Source organism: Hippocampus bargibanti, linkage group LG13, assembly GCF_051943395.1.
Source record: "Hippocampus bargibanti isolate YZ-2025 linkage group LG13, ASM5194339v1, whole genome shotgun sequence".
Lineage (NCBI taxonomy): Eukaryota > Metazoa > Chordata > Actinopteri > Syngnathiformes > Syngnathidae > Hippocampus > Hippocampus bargibanti.
The window spans coordinates 463,605-482,335 of record NC_142746.1 but is presented as its reverse complement, the minus strand read 5'-3'; the positions used below and the strand labels follow the sequence as shown (position 1 = coordinate 482,335).

The 18,731-nt window shown below is 43.5% G+C and overlaps 2 protein-coding genes across 3 annotated transcripts in view; one reads left to right on the top strand and one right to left on the bottom strand.

Annotated features, from left to right (window-relative positions):
- Positions 1–13,639, bottom strand: part of LOC148888887 (GDNF family receptor alpha-1-like) — a 52,987-nt gene extending 39,348 nt beyond the window's left edge. The window contains exons 1-3 of the mRNA XM_089012602.1: positions 13,189–13,639; positions 11,051–11,356; positions 9,032–9,112 (exon numbers count right to left, since the gene is read on the bottom strand). Of these exons, the coding sequence (XP_088868728.1) occupies positions 9,032–9,112; positions 11,051–11,356; positions 13,189–13,228 (427 nt within the window). The 5' untranslated portion in view covers positions 13,229–13,639. The remainder of the gene's footprint in view (positions 1–9,031; positions 9,113–11,050; positions 11,357–13,188) is intronic.
- A 4,733-nt stretch (positions 13,640–18,372) lies between these two features.
- The window catches only part of ccdc172 (coiled-coil domain containing 172), a 29,566-nt gene continuing 29,207 nt past the window's right edge, over positions 18,373–18,731 (top strand). For both annotated transcript variants that reach the window (XM_089012248.1, XM_089012247.1), the window contains exon 1: positions 18,373–18,464. In XM_089012248.1, coding sequence (XP_088868374.1) covers positions 18,386–18,464 — 79 coding nt within the window. In that variant the 5' untranslated portion in view covers positions 18,373–18,385. The remainder of the gene's footprint in view (positions 18,465–18,731) is intronic.

The following is an 18,731-nucleotide window of genomic DNA, read 5'->3' as shown; positions in this document are numbered from 1 at the left end:
AATGAGCCCGTTCTCCTAACAAGGAAATGGCAGCCGACTTTGTTTTTGTCTTCAATTGCCCACCAGTCTTCGGTTAAAGCCACGTGATTGGTTAAGAACGCAGCAGTGAGGGGAGGTGGTTCAAACATTAACGAAACAGGCAGACGACAGATAGAGAGTGAGAAATGGATAGAAAAGAGTGACATTTGGACTTTTGTCAACTTTGATAGTTCAAAGGCAGAGTGTAGACTGCAAGGTTAAAATATCCCATCCATCAGGCTCCACAAATAACCCGTACAAGCCATCTGTACACTTGATGCAAAAAGCTCTCAACCCAGCTAAACAGAACACAATTGATGAGGAACAAGGTAAAATGATAGCAGAGAAAGCATCTATAAGGGATCTCATTCCTCAAGATGGTGAAAGAAGAAGGCTACGTTCCTCATCAAGTTTTTAATGCTGATGAAACCGGCCACTACATTCCATCAAGCCATCAACGACCATCACAAAAGTCAATAAAACCACTTTATTATACAGTACAGTTTATTTCTTTAACCATAATACAATAGCACATTTATTCTACATAAAATAAGGTATAGTTTTTGTAGTTTTAAGGCTTAGAAAATTCGAAAATTGTTTTATTGGGACCTGGGAACGGATTATTCTCATTTTAATGGTTTCCTATGGGCAATTAATTTTTGGGATACACACTTTTGGCCTAACACACCCTGTCTGGGAACCAATTACGTTCGTAAGCCAAAGGTATCACTATACAGTGAGACCTCAACTTACGAACTTAATTGGTTCCCAGACAGAGTGTGTAAGGCCAAAAGTGTGTAATTCAAAAATAAAATTCCCATAGGAAACCATTAAAATGAGAATAATCCTTTCCCGGGTTTCCATAAAATATACTTTTCAACTAAATAAGCCTTAAAACTACACACAACATACCTTAGTCTATGTATAATAAATGTGCAATTGTATTGTAATGAAAGAAATACACTGAGTCACTTTATTTACATTTGTGATGGTCATTTATGGCTTGATGGAATGGCGTTGGAGGTCGAAGGTCAAAGGGAATTGCTGTTTGGAAAGAGAGGCGCATTACATGAGGACTGTAATGAAAGAAATAAAACTGTGATGTAAAATAAAGTTTTATTGACCTTTTTGATGGTCGTTGATGGCTTATGGAAGGAGAGTCACCTTCCATAAGGACTGTTGGTAACTTAACCTCTGGTGCTGTTCGGTCATGTGCTTCCGCCGAAGATCACTCCGCCAGCCGTGGTGGGTGTGTATTATGGAAATAGTGCTTATTATAAGGTTTAATTTTCAGAAATTTGGAGTTTGTAAGACAAAAAGTGTGTAAGTTAAGGTGTTTGTAAGTTGAGGTCTCACTGTATTGTTGTTTTAGTCGCACTTTTCATGGCCGATTGCACAATCGGCCATGAAACAGATTGTTTAGCTGTTTTTTTTTGTGTTTTTTTTTTGTATGACTGTAAAAACTGTTCGGCTTTGAAAAAAAATGATGGGATGAGTCACGTTTGTCAAGTCGGTGAAGCCGTCCGAGTTGATGTGGTCCTCTCCTGGTCAATCGATAGCGCTCTGTGTTAGATTGGAAACTCGAGACCGTGTCTACAACAATCTATTGATTTCTCTCTTTTATTTTGGCGGTGGGGGGGGGTTTCTTATTTCCCTCCCGCTCTGCCCCGCGACCTGACAGCAGTTTCCAAAGCGTTCACCTTGATGGAAGGAAGTCCCCCTTTCGCTGCCCTCGTCTCTCCCTGGTCCACTTTTTGTTTTTTATGTTTCTATTTATTGACGTGACCCCAAAAGTCAAAGCATGCTGGCTAACTGTTGCTTTGAAAATCTTTTTATTTTTATTTTTCACCTTTCCAAAAGTCTCCGCAGTGTGCTTCACACTTTTTCCTCATGAAGTCGTCCATCATCTCCGATTGGTCCGACTCTGTTGCCATGGAGACGTTTACCGCCCGCAGTCAGGGAAAAGGGAAGCAGTGCGCTTCGGTCCACAAATTATCACCAGCAGGTATAAAAAAAAAAATAAAAATAAAAATACTATGATCCCGTTGAAAGGCCTGAAGGCCATCAGGCTGTAATTTGAAGAAAAGCTGGTGAGAGTGTCGCCGGCTGGAATGACTTTTGGAAACGACTTGTTTGACTCGGCAAATAGTTTTTGGTGGCCGGGCCGTTCTTCTCTCTGCGTCTCTCTTGAGATTTCAGACATACCCCCCCCCCACCTGCCGCCTGCCGCCTTGAGATGTTTTTGTTTCTTTGTTTCCCCTTCGATCAATGACTTCATCTCAGACATGTTTGGGGAGGGGAAATGCAGAGCCCATCGCAGCCAATCGGGACTTAGCAGCATGAAATTTGCTTGGGACTGGATGTCCGTCATGGGAAGACGAGATAAGACAAGAGGGGTTGAAAAGAATTAACAAAGTATTGCATGCAGAAAAATGATTCGGAAAACTGACGTAGAGAAAAAAAGCCCCCAAAAGACGGCGTCTTGTTTTGAAAGGGAGCTTTTGTTTTTTTCCCATTTTTTTTCTTTTTTTTGTTCCCGATTGCAAAGCATTTGTGTACGTTAACCGCTGGTCAGACGGCCAAAACCACGGTCAATTTCAGATTGGCTTCATTTGCATCAAGTCCATTTGCGCAGCGCTTTGAAATGACTCCTTTGGGGGGCGGGGGCGGGGGTCGCTTGTCGGCCAATGAAATGAAGCCATTTATGTGGTCTTAGTTGGCCGATTGGCTTTTAATTCCACTGACGTCCTTGCAAAGGTCAAACGCCCCCCAACAAAGCCACCTGTCTTGATGAGCTCGCTTCCTGGCGTGGCGCCGGCGGAATCCGAGCGGCTTGGAACCGCCGGCTTGCTCGCGTCGAGCCCCCAAAAAAGACGCGCTTTAGTGCCGCGGCGAGCAGCTTGGAGTCCTTCCTTCCGAGAGAGCTTTGATTGGACGGATGGCGGGCCGCGGGGGCCGTTTGTCATCATGACTAAATGCGGCTGACGCCTCCAATCGGCGGGAGGTGGCCCAGCGCCAGATCCGGCGCTGGGCTGGGCCCGTCGCACGCCGCTTTGCCTCGCGTGCGTTTATTGGCCAATTAACTTGTTGGCGCTGCCGGCGGTGCGCTAAAATTGAAGTGCGCGTGACATCCGCGTACGACAAGCCTTACTTGAAATGAAAATGGACTCATTGCGGCTATTGGCCCTCGGGGGACGGGGAGACCACCCATGATTCTTTAAAAACAAGCGCCGTTTGGCCCAGTAGCCTTTTTACATCGGTGACATAGAGATCAGATTAGAGACACCCCATGTTGGGTTTCCCCGATTCGGATCAAATACGACATCGGTGCCGTGGAAAGTTTTCAGCTTTTTTTTTTTTTTTTTTTTAACTCATTCACTGGCTGACGATGTGCAAACATGTGTTCACTCTCGTGCCAGGGTTTGTGTCATTGTCACTCAATTTCTTTTCTTTTCTTTTCTTCAGTTGTTTATGTATTAATTTATTTGTATATTTATTCATTTATTTTTTTCTTTAAATATTTAGTTACTTAACTTTTTCTCAATTTCTCAAATCAGTTTGATGAATGGACTTGCTAATAATAATAATAATAATAATAATAATACATTTCATTTATAAGCACCTTTCAAAACTCTCAAGGTCACTTTACAGTCACAGGGTCAGTTTTTCTGTCGAGTGAGCAGCGGCAGCCACACGTGCAAGCATTCATTCAACCTGGAAGTAACTCAAATACATAGAAAACTAGCGAGCTAGCTAATAGATAGCCAATAAATAACTAATAGATAGCCAGCTAATAGATAGCCAGCCATATACGCAGCTAACCGCCAACTAGATAGCTAGCTAGCTAGCCAGACAACTAGATAACTAGCTAGCGAGCCAACCAGATAGCTAGCCAGCCAGGCAACTCGACAGCTAGCTAGCCAGACAACTAGATAGCCGGCCAGCCATATACGCAGCTAACCGCCAACTAGATAGCTAGCTAGCTAGCCAGACAACTAGATAACTAGCTAGCGAGCCAACCAGATAGCTAGCCAGCCAGGCAACTCGTCAGCTAGCTAGCCAGCCAACTAGATAGCCAGCTATCCCCATGAGGTAGTAAAAACCTGGAAGAAAAATAAAACCCAAAATATGACATGAACGACGCGTTCTTTCTCATCGACCAAAAGTCTGATCATAAAGCGTTTTTTTTTTGTCTCCACTTTGAAATGAAAATCAGCCATCAATCATTTGTGAGTTTTGAGTTTGCCGCTTGTTCGTGGTGACAAAGTCGGCCAAGCGCAAGTCACCCCCGCCTCCCCGTTGGCTGGTAAAAGCGACACGCGCCGCTTGTAAACCGGGCGGGACGTTGCCAAGGTGAGCCTCTGTCAACAACATCAAAGACGACACACGTCTTGTCAGTCGGCCAAGTGTGAAAACAAAATACAGAAAAGAAAGATCAGGCGTGATGCGCCTTCATGGCAAAATAAATCCCATTTCTACCTCCGGAACTCCTCCGCCTTGCCATCTTCACTTTATCTCCCACCAGCGCACACACACACACACACACACACACACGCGTTTTTTTACGGAGGCTGTAACACTGCTATGACATGGCTAGTTGATGTAGCATCTATTGCTAACGGTCATGCTGATGTCACAATTTCGGAGTGTCGTCATAGATGCGGATTCAGTTCAGTGCAGTTTGTTCCAATTCTAATGAGTTCCAAACACACACTTATACGATTTTGGCGCTTGGTGGGGACTAAGTGTGTGAAAGATTTGCCCCGTGGGAACCCAATTTGAAATATGAACAAATATATATGTATGAAACTTCTAAAAATGGGATTTTAGGACATGATTGTCTGGGGGCGAAGGCTGTAACTGCTATGACATGGCTAGTTAATGTAGCATATTTTGCTAATGCTAATGCCACAATTTCGGAGTATCGTCGTAGATCTGGATTCAGTTCGGTGCAGTTTGTTCCAATTCAAATGAGTTCGAAACACACACACACACACACACACACACACACACACACACACACACACACACACACACACGCACACACACACACACACACGCACAAAAACACACACACACACACACACACACACTTATACGTTTTTGCCACATAGTGGGGACTAGGTGTGTGAAAGATTTGCCCCATGGAAACCCAATTTGAAATATGAAAAAAACTGTATTTATGAAACGTATAACCCCCTTAACAGATGTTTCCGCGGCAGATTTTAACGTCTCGACACGCCGAGTGGGTGATGCTCCTGCCAGCAGCCAAAATGGAGGAGGAACGTGTGGAGGAGGACGCAGATTAAGGAGCCACGAGGGCGAGACAAACACTTAAACACACACACACACACACACACACACACATACGCAGCAAGACAGCCAGGGAAGCGGGTGTTAAGAAAACATCCCTAACAAGCCGAGGAAGCGTTTTGTAATTACTGCAGGGAGGCTTGTCAAACATGCAGCTTGGAAGGAAAAGAAATTGAGGCTGCCGGATCGCGACTCATCCAAACTCCAGGAAGGGGGGTGGGAAAAATATGGCCGGCGGGCCCAGGGGGGCCACTTCGGAAACATTGGGACATCTTCCAAATTGGAAATTTTCTCAATGAATAATAATAATAATAATAATACATTTCATTTCTAAGCACCTTTCAAAACTCTCAACGACACTTTACAGTCACAGGATAGGTTTTTCTGCGGGTGAGCAGCGGTAGCCACACACGCCAGTGTTCACTCAATCCGGAAGTAACAAAGTAAAAAAAAAACAACTAAATACAGTAAAGTCTCGTTATATCGATATCGGATATATCGATAGTCCCGGTTATATCGATATTATTTCTATGCACACACGGAGAAAATTACATGCGCGCAGGGTCGGATATATCGATAGTCCCGGTTATATCGATAGTCCCGGTTATATCGATATTTTTTCGGACTCCCTTGAATATCGATATAACGAGACTTTACTGTAACAAATAATATGACAACACAAAGGCACAGCGAGTCATTCATTCTTCAGCATTTTCTGTACCCTCTTTGTGACATGAAGCAGTTGTAGATGAAAGAGGAGAGCATCAAAGCCTCGTTTTCAGCAGTGGATCATGGTGGAATGTGCACATCTACTACAAGCTGAAGTGACGTCGGGATGGGTAATTTGAACGACTGTCCGATATCTTTTGATCTGATTGCAATACAATAATACATTCATACATTCATACAGTTCATTTATAAGCACCTTTCAAAATGCCCAGGGTCACTTTACAGTAACAGGATAGGTCTTTGTGCCGGTGAGCAGCGGCAGCCACACGCGCCAGCGTTCACTCAACCCAGAAGTAACTCAAATAGATAGAAATCTAGCTAGCTAGCTAGCTAGCGACTAAATAATGATAATAATAATAATAATAATAATACTAATAATAATCCATTTCATTTCTAAGCACCTTTCATAACTCACAAGGTCATTTGCAGTCAGAGGATAAGTTTTTCTGTAGTTGAGCAGCGGCCACCACACGCGTCAGCATTCACTCAACCCGGAAGTAACTCAAATAGATAGAAAGCTAGCTGGCTAGCAAATATATAGCTAATAGCTATTCAGGTAGATAGCTCGCCAGACAGCTAGATAGCCATGTAGCTAATATCTAGCTAGATAGCCGGCAAATAGATAGCTAGCGAGATAGCCAGCTAGATACATCAAGAAATCTTTACACATTGACAAAAAGTACATGATTTTTTGGGAGTACAGGTAAAATCCATTTTCCTAAATTGAAATGACAAAAATCCCTCTCGGAATGCCATGCTAACTTGTGTTTAGCCTTCCAATGGGATTTGACATTGACTTTAGCATTAGCACCGGCAATGTTTCTCGAACTGTTTAAAGGCACATCATGTGTCAATGTTTTCGCTGTGCGATTCATTTTGCAGTTGGACGCTCGATAAAATGCCGTTTGAGCCAAAAGCAGCACACGGTCCTCGCCGGGCGGACGCCGCACGCCGGCTTGACGGACGTCCGCGCTTGCGTTCCAATTTCCCCGCCACATTGACAAAGTCCGAAGACGGCCAGAAAAGAACTGGGATGGCGGAATCTTGCTAAGTGGCACTTTGAGGAAGCTCTAATGTCAATCTGCTCATCATCCTCCTCGTCTGTCCTGGCAACCCGTCGAGGCCACGGCTGGCTGCAGCCCAAACGCTCCATTATGTCGCCGCCTGACTTGATCACCCGTCCTTCCAAAGAGGCTTTCTTTGAAAAAGGCTCTTCAGTCGGGCATTGGAAGAAACGTCAAAGAAACGGCAACGGAACAGAAGCTTTGAAACCGGAAGCATAGAACGCGGAACGCCACTCAACGGGTCATTCGGGGGTGACTAGATTTGTTTTTGCAATTAGAACATCGCATTTTACAACATTGAACACAATTTGAAAATCAGCATTTTACAAAATTTTAACAATTTGAAAAGCGCCTTTGTAGAACAGAAAAAAGCAAAATAAAATTGCCATTTTAGAAAAAAAATTGAAAACCGCCATTTTAGAATATCCAAAAACAATTAGAAAAAAAACACTTTAGAAACAAATCACGATTTTAGAAAATGAAAAAAAAAAGAAAATGGCCATTTTAGAAAATATATTTTTTTTAAATCGCCTTTTTAGAACATAAAAAGTCAAATAAAATCGCCATTTTAGAAAACAATTAGAAAATCGTCATTTTAGAATATCCAAAAACAATTAGAAAAAAAAATCACGATTTTAGAAAAAAAAAAAAAAATGAAAATGGCCATTTTATAAAATATATTAATATATATTTAGAACATAAACAATAAAATATATTTTTTTGAAAAAATACAAAGTCGCCATTTTAGAAAATTAAAAACATTTTTGAAAATCGCCATTTCAGAAAATAAAAAGTATATATAAAAACACATTTAGAAAATGTAAAACCTTTTTTTTAAGTCACTTAGCACACACAGCTAACAGCGCTACAGCCCCATGTGTTCATACCTCATGCGGTCCAGACGTGATTGATTTTATAACAGGAGGCCGCGGGCCGAATGAAATTTGAGAAGGGGCCGCATTTGCCCCCCGGGGCCGTACTTTGGACATGAATTTGGAAGGCATTACCATCTCACACACATCAGACATGTTCAGATCATCTCATCTGGTTGCCAAATCACACAGATGATCCCCAAAAACGTGTTTAGTCCCACAACAAGACCAAGATCTCACTGCCCAAACGGGTTGCCATATCATTCAAAAAAAGAACGGCGACAATATGACAAATTTGGAAATCCAAAAAATGACAACCACATGCTGAACGCAGTGAACTAACTTTGTCCCCCCACCACCATTTTGTACAATGGAACATTCAAAATGGCCACCCCTGCCACCCACGTTATGATTTCACCCATACGAGCGGCAGAGGCCTTGTTGTGGATCATAAAGCAACCCGGCCTCCGAAAAGGACATCTTTGTGGACGCGTGGACGGAGCGCGCCGCTTTCATTGGACGTGTCTTTTGACGCCGCCATGTTAGCCTGCGGCGGTGATAGCGAGTTTTGCGAGCAAAGGCTCACGATCACCCGAAAACCAATTCAAACCAATAGCATTGAGTGGTCCTGTCGCACTCCATGATGAATACGTCAAGCTAGGTACCAGCTATGGCTAACGTTAGCACGTTTGTGTACGTGTACGGCTAGCTGGAAGCTACATTAGAATCTTTGGAGCAGTTTTAATGCGACAAATCCCTTTTGAAGTCAAGTCCAAGTCAAGAGTTGGAGTACTTGTACAGTCGGCCTGCGCGCGATACAAGCGCAACGACGTGGCGAGCATTGATTATATTTTTTTTTCAATGAGACTCCGAAGTTCTCTCCACCATGTGGGATCACTTTGGCCAGGGTAGAGGAGGTGGATTATCGGGTTGGGGGGTGGGGAAGTGTGGGGTGTACGGCGTATTAACTACAGGAGGCTCCAATAGCGCCGCAAACCGCCAAGCGTCGGCGTTCAAGGTATCCATCAAACTCACCGATGATGGGAGCCAGGCGGAAAATGTCCGCCAGGCGACTGTTGGCGGCCTCGTAGGGAGAATCTTCCAGAAAGTCGTTACCTGGCGGGAAAAAGGGGCGAGTTAGAAACAGGCGTGACCAGGACGCGTGCCGTTTTCTTCTGCTGAGTTACCATCACCGTGAGACGCAAGAAAACAAAGCGATCCAGGAATATGATCGACACGCTAATCGATTGGTTAAAATTTGCTCACCTGCAGAAGAAACTTATCCTATCTGTGACTGTAAGGAGACCTTGAAATGAAATGGATTATTATTATTATTACTATTATCATTTGCCAGCTATTTGCTATCTATCGGCTATCTAGCTAGCTATCCACTATCTAGCTGGATGGCTATCTAGCTAAGTATCTCTTGGCTAGTGATTGGCTAGCTAGTTTTCTATTATTATTATTATTATTGTTGATACGGTAATTCTTTGAATCGAGGGGGGGGGCGGGGTTATAGTGACATAAGTTACAAAGTTTAGCTGCGATGGACGCGAGCACCCAACATTTCGCCGAGGTATCGGAACTTGACCATTTTTGGGCCGCTGGTCGTCGGAAGCATGGAGGCGTTTTGTCGCCGTTTTGTTCATGAGCGTCGCTCGCACTGATGTGGGTCAGTCGATACCCACGCCGACTCCCAGCCTCACACTCCATTAGGCAGCTTGGTCAGCAGCCTTTGCGCCACTGCCCGTCGCCTTTGCCCCCCTCCTCAATCATACAAGCACAGACTGACCCCCCCGCGCCCCCTTTCTAACCCATACCACCAGCCATCTTCTTCCTTTAGGCCAGTTCTAGCGCTGAGGGTCCTTCAAAGTCCATTATGTCCGCTAGACGGTGACTGGGGAGGTCAAAGTTCATCGTGGCGGGGCAGCGTGAAAGGGGGTCGTGGTGTTGGGGGAGGGGGGTGATTTTTTCAAAGGGAGGCCGAGTCATTGGTCAGGATAGCACTAGACTGCTCGTGGATCTTAACTCATTGACTGGCAGACGAGTGCCAGGGTTTTTGTCACTGTCACTCTAATTCCAGGACCCACAGAATACAGGTAACATCTGACTTACGACCAGCTCGACTTACGACCACCCGTACTTCCAACCATGACCTCCAGACCCTATTTTTACAAATGTTAATTCTACGCCTGGCACCGCAATGCGCTAGCAGGCCGCCAACGCGTACAACAATTTTGGCCACGCAGCCAGCCAGCATGTCACTCTCACACAGCAATCGACCGTATGATGGCACCAGAGTGGGGGGGGGGGGGGTTGCGTGTCATTTAGCCTCCGAGTCTCTATTCAAAAGCCACCTATTTAAAATTGCACTTTCTGTGTAGCTTTATCTCCTGTTTCTCTTTATAATTTGTGTTGCTGTTGTATTTATTTATTTATCTAATTAGTCACATTCTGTGCGTTAGCTAACTAGCTATCTATAAGCTATATAGCTATCTAAGTGGCTAGCTATATAGCTAGCTATCTTTTGGCATCTATTAACTATCTACTAGCTGGCTACTTTGCTTTCTATCTATTAACTTCCGAGTTGAGTGAACGCTGGCACGTGTGGCTACCGCTGCTCACCCACAGAAAAACGCATCCTGTGATTGTAAAGTGACCTTGAGAGTTTTGAAAGGCGCCTATCGATGAAATGTATTGTTATTTTATTTATTATCGTATCTATGCTTGTCTGTGACTGTAAAGTGTCCTTGAGCGCTTAGAAAGGTGCTTGAAATAAAATATATTATGATGATGATAATTATTATTCAACATTTTGAATGGATTTCGACTTACGACCATTTCAACTTACGGCCATTTGATCGGAACGGAACTCGGTCATAAGTCGGATGTTACCTGTCTTGAGTTTTAGGACTACATAAACATTCAATGAGGCCTTCGAAACTTTCGACTCTCTTCATTCATCAGAAAAAGAGTTCAATCCTAAGTTAGATGGCTCTGGAGTTATGCGAGCTTGAAAAGGAGGCGGCTGTCCAAATGGACGGACCCACGCACCTTGCAAGGTCTGGTAGATGCCCCAGTAGATACGCAGGCAGTTTTTCTCCTTCTTCATGCCCCGTTTGCAGCGGCAGTTGTACAAGGGGCTCTGTTTGAGCGCGTCCACGGCGCTTTGGCACTCGCCCTGGGCTTCGCGCCGCGCCGCGGCGCTGAAGTTGCCCTCCTTGGCCACGCCGGCGGCGCACTGCCGCATGGTCCGGTACTTGCTGCTGCAAGACGCCTCCTTCAGGCACTGCTCGCTGGCCCGCACGCAGTCCACGCGTGACGACCGACCGCCCTCCCCGGCGGCCCCGTGGAGCCCATCTGGAAAGGTTCGGGGACACTTGATTAGGAACACCTTGACCTTTGCTCTCCTATTCGCGGATCGCGATCACTCAGCCGATGATAAAAATATCACAAACGGGGTCAGAACTGGAGGCGTGGTTATTTTGAGTCTTAAGCTTGCGAAAATCGCCCATGTCAAAGAAATAAAATCATTGCCTGGAATGGTCACAAGGTGGCAGCAGCGCGCATTTTGTTTTTTCATTTTGTGAGCTAACAACTATGACCGAACTTCATGAAGCTCCGCCCCCATCGGAGTAAAAAGGAGTTTAGGATGACAACCATCCATCCATCCATCCATCCATCTTCTGCCGCTTATCCGGGGTCGGGTCGCGGGGGCAGCAGCTTCAGTAGAGAAGCCCAGACTTCCCTCTCCCCAGCCACTTCTTCTAGCTCGTCCTGGCCGATGCCGAGGCGTTCCCATGCCAGCTGGGAGACATAGCCTCTCCAGCGTGTTCTGGGTCGTCCCCGGGGTCTCCTGCCAGCGGGGCATGATCGGAACACCTCACGAGGGAGGCCTCCCGGGGGCATCCTAATCAAATGCCCGAGCCACCTCATCTGGCTCCTCTCGATGTGGAGGAGAAGCGGCTCGACTTTGAGCCCCTCCCGGATGACCGAGCTTCTCACCTTATCTCTAAGGGAGAGCCCGGACACCCGACGGAGAAAGCTCATTTCGGCCGCTTGCATGCGGGATCTCGTTCTGTCGGACGCAACCCGTAGCTCGTGACCATAGATGAGGGTTGGGACGTAGATCGACCGGTAGATTGAGAGCTTTGATTTTTGGCTCAGCGCCTTCTTCACCACGACAGATCGGTACAAAGTCCGCATCACGGCAGACGCCGCACCGATCCGCCTGTCGACCTCTCGCTCCCTTACACCCTCACTCGTGAACAAGACACCCAGATACTTAAACTCCTCCACTTGAGGCAAAATCTCCTCCCCGACCCGGAGAGGGCACTCCACCCTTTTTGTCTCAGATGACAAGATGATAGCATGACAACAAAATCACCAATCACAGGTTCACCAATTAATTGAATTACCGCCAAATATTCTGAGAATCCATTCATAGTGTTATAACATGTTTTAATCCTAAATCGTTGCCATTTTAATAAATAATCTTTTGTTGTGAAACAGACTCGCTATGTTTGTGTTTTATTAAAGTGGAACATTTTTAGGTTTCTGCTATTACAAATACATAGTTTAATGTTTTTTTGGAGCCATGAAGAAAACATCCAAAAATTTACAGGACGCGATACAAAATAGTATATATATATATATATTCTTCACAATTCAATGCAGTATCATGGTATTGTTACTATTCAGACAATATGATCAGAAATTGTGCTTTTATTTTTGTTTCTGATAATCTGGTTCCGTGATTTGCCAAAATAAAAGCAACAAAAGATAAGGAACGATTCTCAGTTTAAAAGTATACGTAAGAGCTTTATCCACACCAAAACTATTTCATATCACGCCCTGTAAATGTGTTGATGTTTTTTTCATGGCTCCATAAAAACGTGAAATATTTGTAATAGGTCTCAATGCTTAAGTGTCCTTATTTTGGTTTTATTGATACATTTGTGGTCACAATAGTGACATGGCGTATTTGTCTGCTGTTTCTGCTATTTTGGCAAACTTGAGCTGGTAAAAGTTGATGCTACTGACAAGGCCAATCATCTCTTTGCCGACTTTCTGTTTCTGACGTGGCGCACTTCGGACCTTCCAACGAGCCGTAGAAGCTTCGACCCCCCGCAACCAAAGCAGTCAAAGCGACACAACAAATCGAGGCAAGAAAGCGAGACGCCAAAGTGTACCTAAAAGAGGCAGAAGAAGACAGAGTCCAGCCAGCATCATCCTCTCCTCGCACGCGACAAGAAAAAAAAAAAGGCTCCTTGGAAGAAGACAAAAGCGTAAAGTTGGGCTCAATTAAAAATCCACCGGAAGGAATTCCATTGGCACATATTCGGAAGCCAAATCAAAAGCGACCTTCCATTCTTGTTGGAAGCAAGTGACGCTGGAAGAAAAACAACAACAAAGCTTGACGAGTCCAAACGTGCTCGTCCGGCGGGATGCTCGCGTCTGACCAAGTGGCGCATCGAGCAGCAGGAGCGCGCCAGCTCCCCCCCCCCCACCAAAGAACCGCCGGGATGAGCACGAGAAGAAGCTCAGGGAAGTCCGGGCACACCGACGAGCGCTGCCAATGTGCGCGCCGCGCTCGTCTTATACCAAGCACAGATGCAGATTTATCTTTAATGAGCGCCCCGGTCGAAGTGCGCGCGTAGTGAAAATAACCTAGAGAAGTACCCCCCCTCCCCCACCTGCGCCACCAACATGAACTCACCCCCACCCGCTCCACCTTCTTTCAGAGTATCATTACAGTACTCCAAAGGACCGTTCTGAGCATTTATGAAGTGTTTCATTAAGTTCCCTCTCCGACAACGACCTCATTTGCACGCCCATTAAAATAAAAGACGCAACGGAGTTGCATCGGTTGGAAGTATTTGAAGTCGTGATGTTATTTCTGGTTCTAATTGGACATCTTTCAGTTGCATATTTATGACTGACCACATACATAAACACACACTTTAATGTATCGAGTGCAAACATATACGCGTCCTCGGCAGGCCGTAACCCAGTGGACATTGGCGCCATCTATCGCTTCTTTTCGGTATAGCACACTGACAAGCGCCATTCAAATGAAAGAGAAGGTACAATATATCAAAAACAACATTTTTAATTTTCATTCGTGTAACAATTCCATGATGATGTTATCCAAGTTACTTGTTCTTCGGTCACAGGCGAGCATGTATAACCTAGTGACAAATTCTTGTAACTTTATAAAATAAATACGAAAAAAAAAAACAGTAAGAAAATGCACGATTACCACCATGTAACTAATTTAAAAGTTAATTGCCGTATTTCCGTCATGATTTTAGATCGTCCCGTGTCGAATTGAAGGACCGGTGCTGGATTTGGCAGGAAGTTCCAGTATCGCTACCGTCAATTGTGCCAGAAAATGGCAACGAAGGTGGTGAGTCACGCATCACTCAATTGCTTTGTATCCTTGTACGTTTGTGAAAAAATGGGGTATAAAAACCACTCCTCCTCTTGTTTAAACCATGTTTCAGCTACGACCTGGAGGCTTTATTGCGTTCCGAGTACACAAAACCAGTTATGGCGAGGAATTGAACACCAACTTGCCGTCATTTTGCTAACGTGTTAGCATCTTAGCTTCTAACATGTTGGAAAGGTCTTTGCATCCTAGCTTCGAACATTTTGACACCAGTCACGTCAACTAAGAGTGCAACGAATTTTGAACATAAACTGGTTTAAAAAAATGTAACATATAAAACACTAAAATCCCATTGTGGTTGCATTAGTACAAATTGTGGTTGTTGTTCACATGACAACTTTTACTCTATATAGTGTAAACATACAAAGTTATACCGGTGGAGTTCCTGAAAACATCTTAAACGGGTGCAAAAATAACCCTGCTTCGTTGGTGGTTTAAAAAATACAAATGTTAGTTTGCAGAGCAGCACCGATATAACAAAAATGGACTTGTGAATGCTATGGTGATGTGTCGTTCGTGAACGAGCCGGTTCTTAGAGCCGGATCCCTGAAGTGAACGAAGAGAGCCGCTTCCTAATAAGGAGCCGGAAATGGGAGCCGATTTTTTTGGTCCTCTATTCCCGGCCCCCGGTCTTAAGTTTAAAGCTGCACGTTATTGGTGATATCCGTGGTAGAAGAGGAAGGGAATAATTACAGACACACGCCGCAGTGAGGAGATGGGGGGGGGGGGGGGTAGACAGGTGGACAAATGTTATTACAATATGCTGTTATTATTATTCAATGATTATATTTTTACTAGTTGGTATGATAGCATTATTGATATGAAAAGCAAATTAGTGACAGGTGATCATCAGACCACAGTAACCACAGGGAAAGTCAAAGTTTGTGGATGCTCTCTGTGCACATATAAATCAAGCCGTATAGCAGTGTCTGAAACTCATGCCAAAAAGTTAGTGGACACCCGGGCAGACAACTCTGAAAAGTTACCTGCCCCGTTTTCACTTGAAACTCAATAAGACGACTAATCGCAAAAAAAATGGTGCACGATGCAACAGCCATGGTGCACAATGCAATGTTTGCAAATTGCCAAACGAATGTTCGTTTGGCAATTTGCATACTCGGCAACGGCAGCCAATCAGAAGCCTGTTTTGCGCTTCTGACTAAACCCTGACTGAAAAGTGTACTTGAGAGTTTTGAAAGGCACTGAGAAAGAGGAGTCCACGTGGCTTGTAGCCGTTTGCTTGTAGCTTTTGCTTTATTGAATAAAACAAACGTTTGATTTGAAGAAATGTTTTTATTGTATTTTTTTTCTTGAAGAAGTTGTCGGCCACCCGGGCCGAGACGTTTTGAAAGTTGTATGCCCGACATAAAAGTTGTACGCCCCGGGCCACTGGGCAGACACTATTTCAAGCACTGCGTATAAGTAAAAATATTAAATATAGTGTATTTTTTAATTCATTTGTCACATAATTTTACATGTTTTTTTGCTAGTTAATTAATTATTCAAGCAACAACAAAAAACAAACTTAGGAGCTATTTGTTAGCCAAAAGAGCCGGATCTTTTAGTGAAAAGAGCCGGAATTCCCATCACTACTACATAGTGAGTACATACGGGTCTTTTGTTCTTTGTTGTACTTCCGAGTGTTGCTCTTGCAACGCCATCTGAGTCTTGATTTATGTGGAGAAATATAAATCCTGTTTTTTCCCGATAGTCACAAACAAGGTGGGGGTAAACTTTACATTTGTGCGTGTTTTATTTCCATATTATTCCTTTCATATTGCACGGTCAAAGAAACGCAAGTGCGGCTGCATCGGGTTAACACACTTCTCTTGAGTAAACAGCTATCTTGAAAGTGTGTGTGTGTTTTTCTCTCTTGTTTCTTCAGACCTCTTCACATCCGCGATGAGTTTGGACAAACTTTTTCATCAAATTCTGCAGGCAGAGCAACACTTCACGGAGCAGTCTCAACAATTAAAGGAAGGTGAGTTGGGTACTTTGCTCAGTGCTGAGAAATTATAGACATTGAGTCTGTCGGATGCGAAATGATTATTGGAGTTATAATCTGAGGTCGAGATCTTTTTTTCAGTTTGGTTTCGTTGGTTGTAGGTACGCTACAGTTGGCTATATTCCAGCGCCATTGTTTCTGTCCAGTGAAGCGAGCGCACTCTGTACTCGCAGTCGTATATTATTGCATTTTGTGAAAAGTATGTCATGATTTTTGGTGAGATTTTCCAAGCTATGCAGTTTATGATGACGTATTACACGTTTCCCTCCATGCTGCTTCTTGAAATTTCCCAATACGACAATGAGAAACGGGGAAAAAATGGATTGAAATTTACGCTCTTTTTGCAAACACGACAATTTATAAAGGTGAGCAAGTTGTATTTTTATAACTCACAGAAGTGGTAGAATATATATATTTCTCCATAACTGGCAAGTATCAAGCAAAAAGAAGCATTTGCATATACATTTCTAGAGCTCGCAATTTTCTTTCCTAGTATTCAGTGACCGCTATTTTGGATTCCTGACAAAAATCTGCCTGCATTCGATTGTTGATATTTGCTCATTTATATTTGGAATCTTTTCTCTTCTTGTTTAGAATGTCAAAAGCTTTCCAAGGGTACCTTACTCGTTATGATCTGCCAAAAAATCCCCTCTTATTTCCAAAATTAAAAATTCCATTATTTCCTTATTACAGTAAAGTCTCGTTATATCGATATGGGATATATCGATAGTCCCGGTTATATCGATACTATTTCTATGCACGCACGGAGAAAATGACATGCAAACAGGGTCGGATATATCGATAGTCCCGGTTATATCGATATTTTTTCGGACTCCCTTGAATATCGATATAACGAGACTTTACTGTATTTGTCGTAGAACAATAATCTATACATCATTTGAACAGTATTTAAATGCACTTTAATATGATATTAGAACACGTGTGATGAATTATAATGTTCTCACATCCCTATTGGTTGTTTTAAAATCTCAGAAGGTCCAGGAATGTTCCAACCATATCATCTCTCTAATTTTTTATGGACATTGAAATCCAGGTAACATCCAACTTAAGAGCGAATGCAACAGCCATGGTGCACAATGCAATGTTTGCAAATTGCCAAACGAATGTTCGTTTGGCAATTTGCATACTCGGCAACGGCAGCCAATCAGAAGCCTGTTTTGCGCTTCTGACTAAACCCTGACTGAAAAGTGTACTTGAGAGTTTTGAAAGGCACTGAGAAAGAGGAGTCCACGTGGCTTGTAGCCGTTTGCTTGTAGCTTTTGCTTTATTGAATAAAACAAACGTTTGATTTGAAGAAATGTTTTTATTGTATTTTTTTTCTTGAAGAAGTTGTCGGCCACCCGGGCCGAGACGTTTTGAAAGTTGTATGCCCGACATAAAAGTTGTACGCCCCGGGCCACTGGGCAGACACTATTTCAAGCACTGCGTATAAGTAAAAATATTAAATATAGTGTATTTTTTAATTCATTTGTCACATAATTTTACATGTTTTTTTGCTAGTTAATTAATTATTCAAGCAACAACAAAAAACAAACTTAGGAGCTATTTGTTAGCCAAAAGAGCCGGATCTTTTAGTGAAAAGAGCCGGAATTCCCATCACTCCTACATAGTGAGTACATACGGGTCTTTTGTTCTTTGTTGTACTTCCGAGTGTTGCTCTTGTAACGCCATCTGAGTCTTGATTTATGTGGAGAAATATAAATCCTGTTTTTTCCCGATAGTCACAAACAAGGTGGGGGTAAACTTTACATTTGTGCGTGTTTTATTTCCATATTATTCCTTTCATATTGCACGGTCAAAGAAACGCAAGTGCGGCTGCATCGGGTTAACACACTTCTCTTGAGTAAAGAGCTAGCTTGAAAGTGTGTGTGTGTTTTTCTCTCTTGTTTCTTCAGACCTCCTCACATCCGCGATGAGTTTGGACAAACTTTTTCATCAAATTCTGCAGGCAGAGCAACACTTCACGGAGCAGTCTCAACAATTAAAGGAAGGTGAGTTGGGTACTTTGCCCAGTGCTGAGAAATTATAGACATTGAGTCTGTCGGATGCGAAATGATTATTGGAGTTTTTATAATCTGAGGTCGAGATCTTTTTTTCAGTTTGGTTTCGTTGGTTGTAGGTACGCTACAGTTGGCTATATTCCAGCGCCATTGTTTCTGTCCAGTGAAGCGAGCGCACTCTGTACTCGCAGTCGTATATTATTGCATTTTGTGAAGTATGTCATGATTTTTGGTGAGATTTTCCAAGCTATCCAGTTT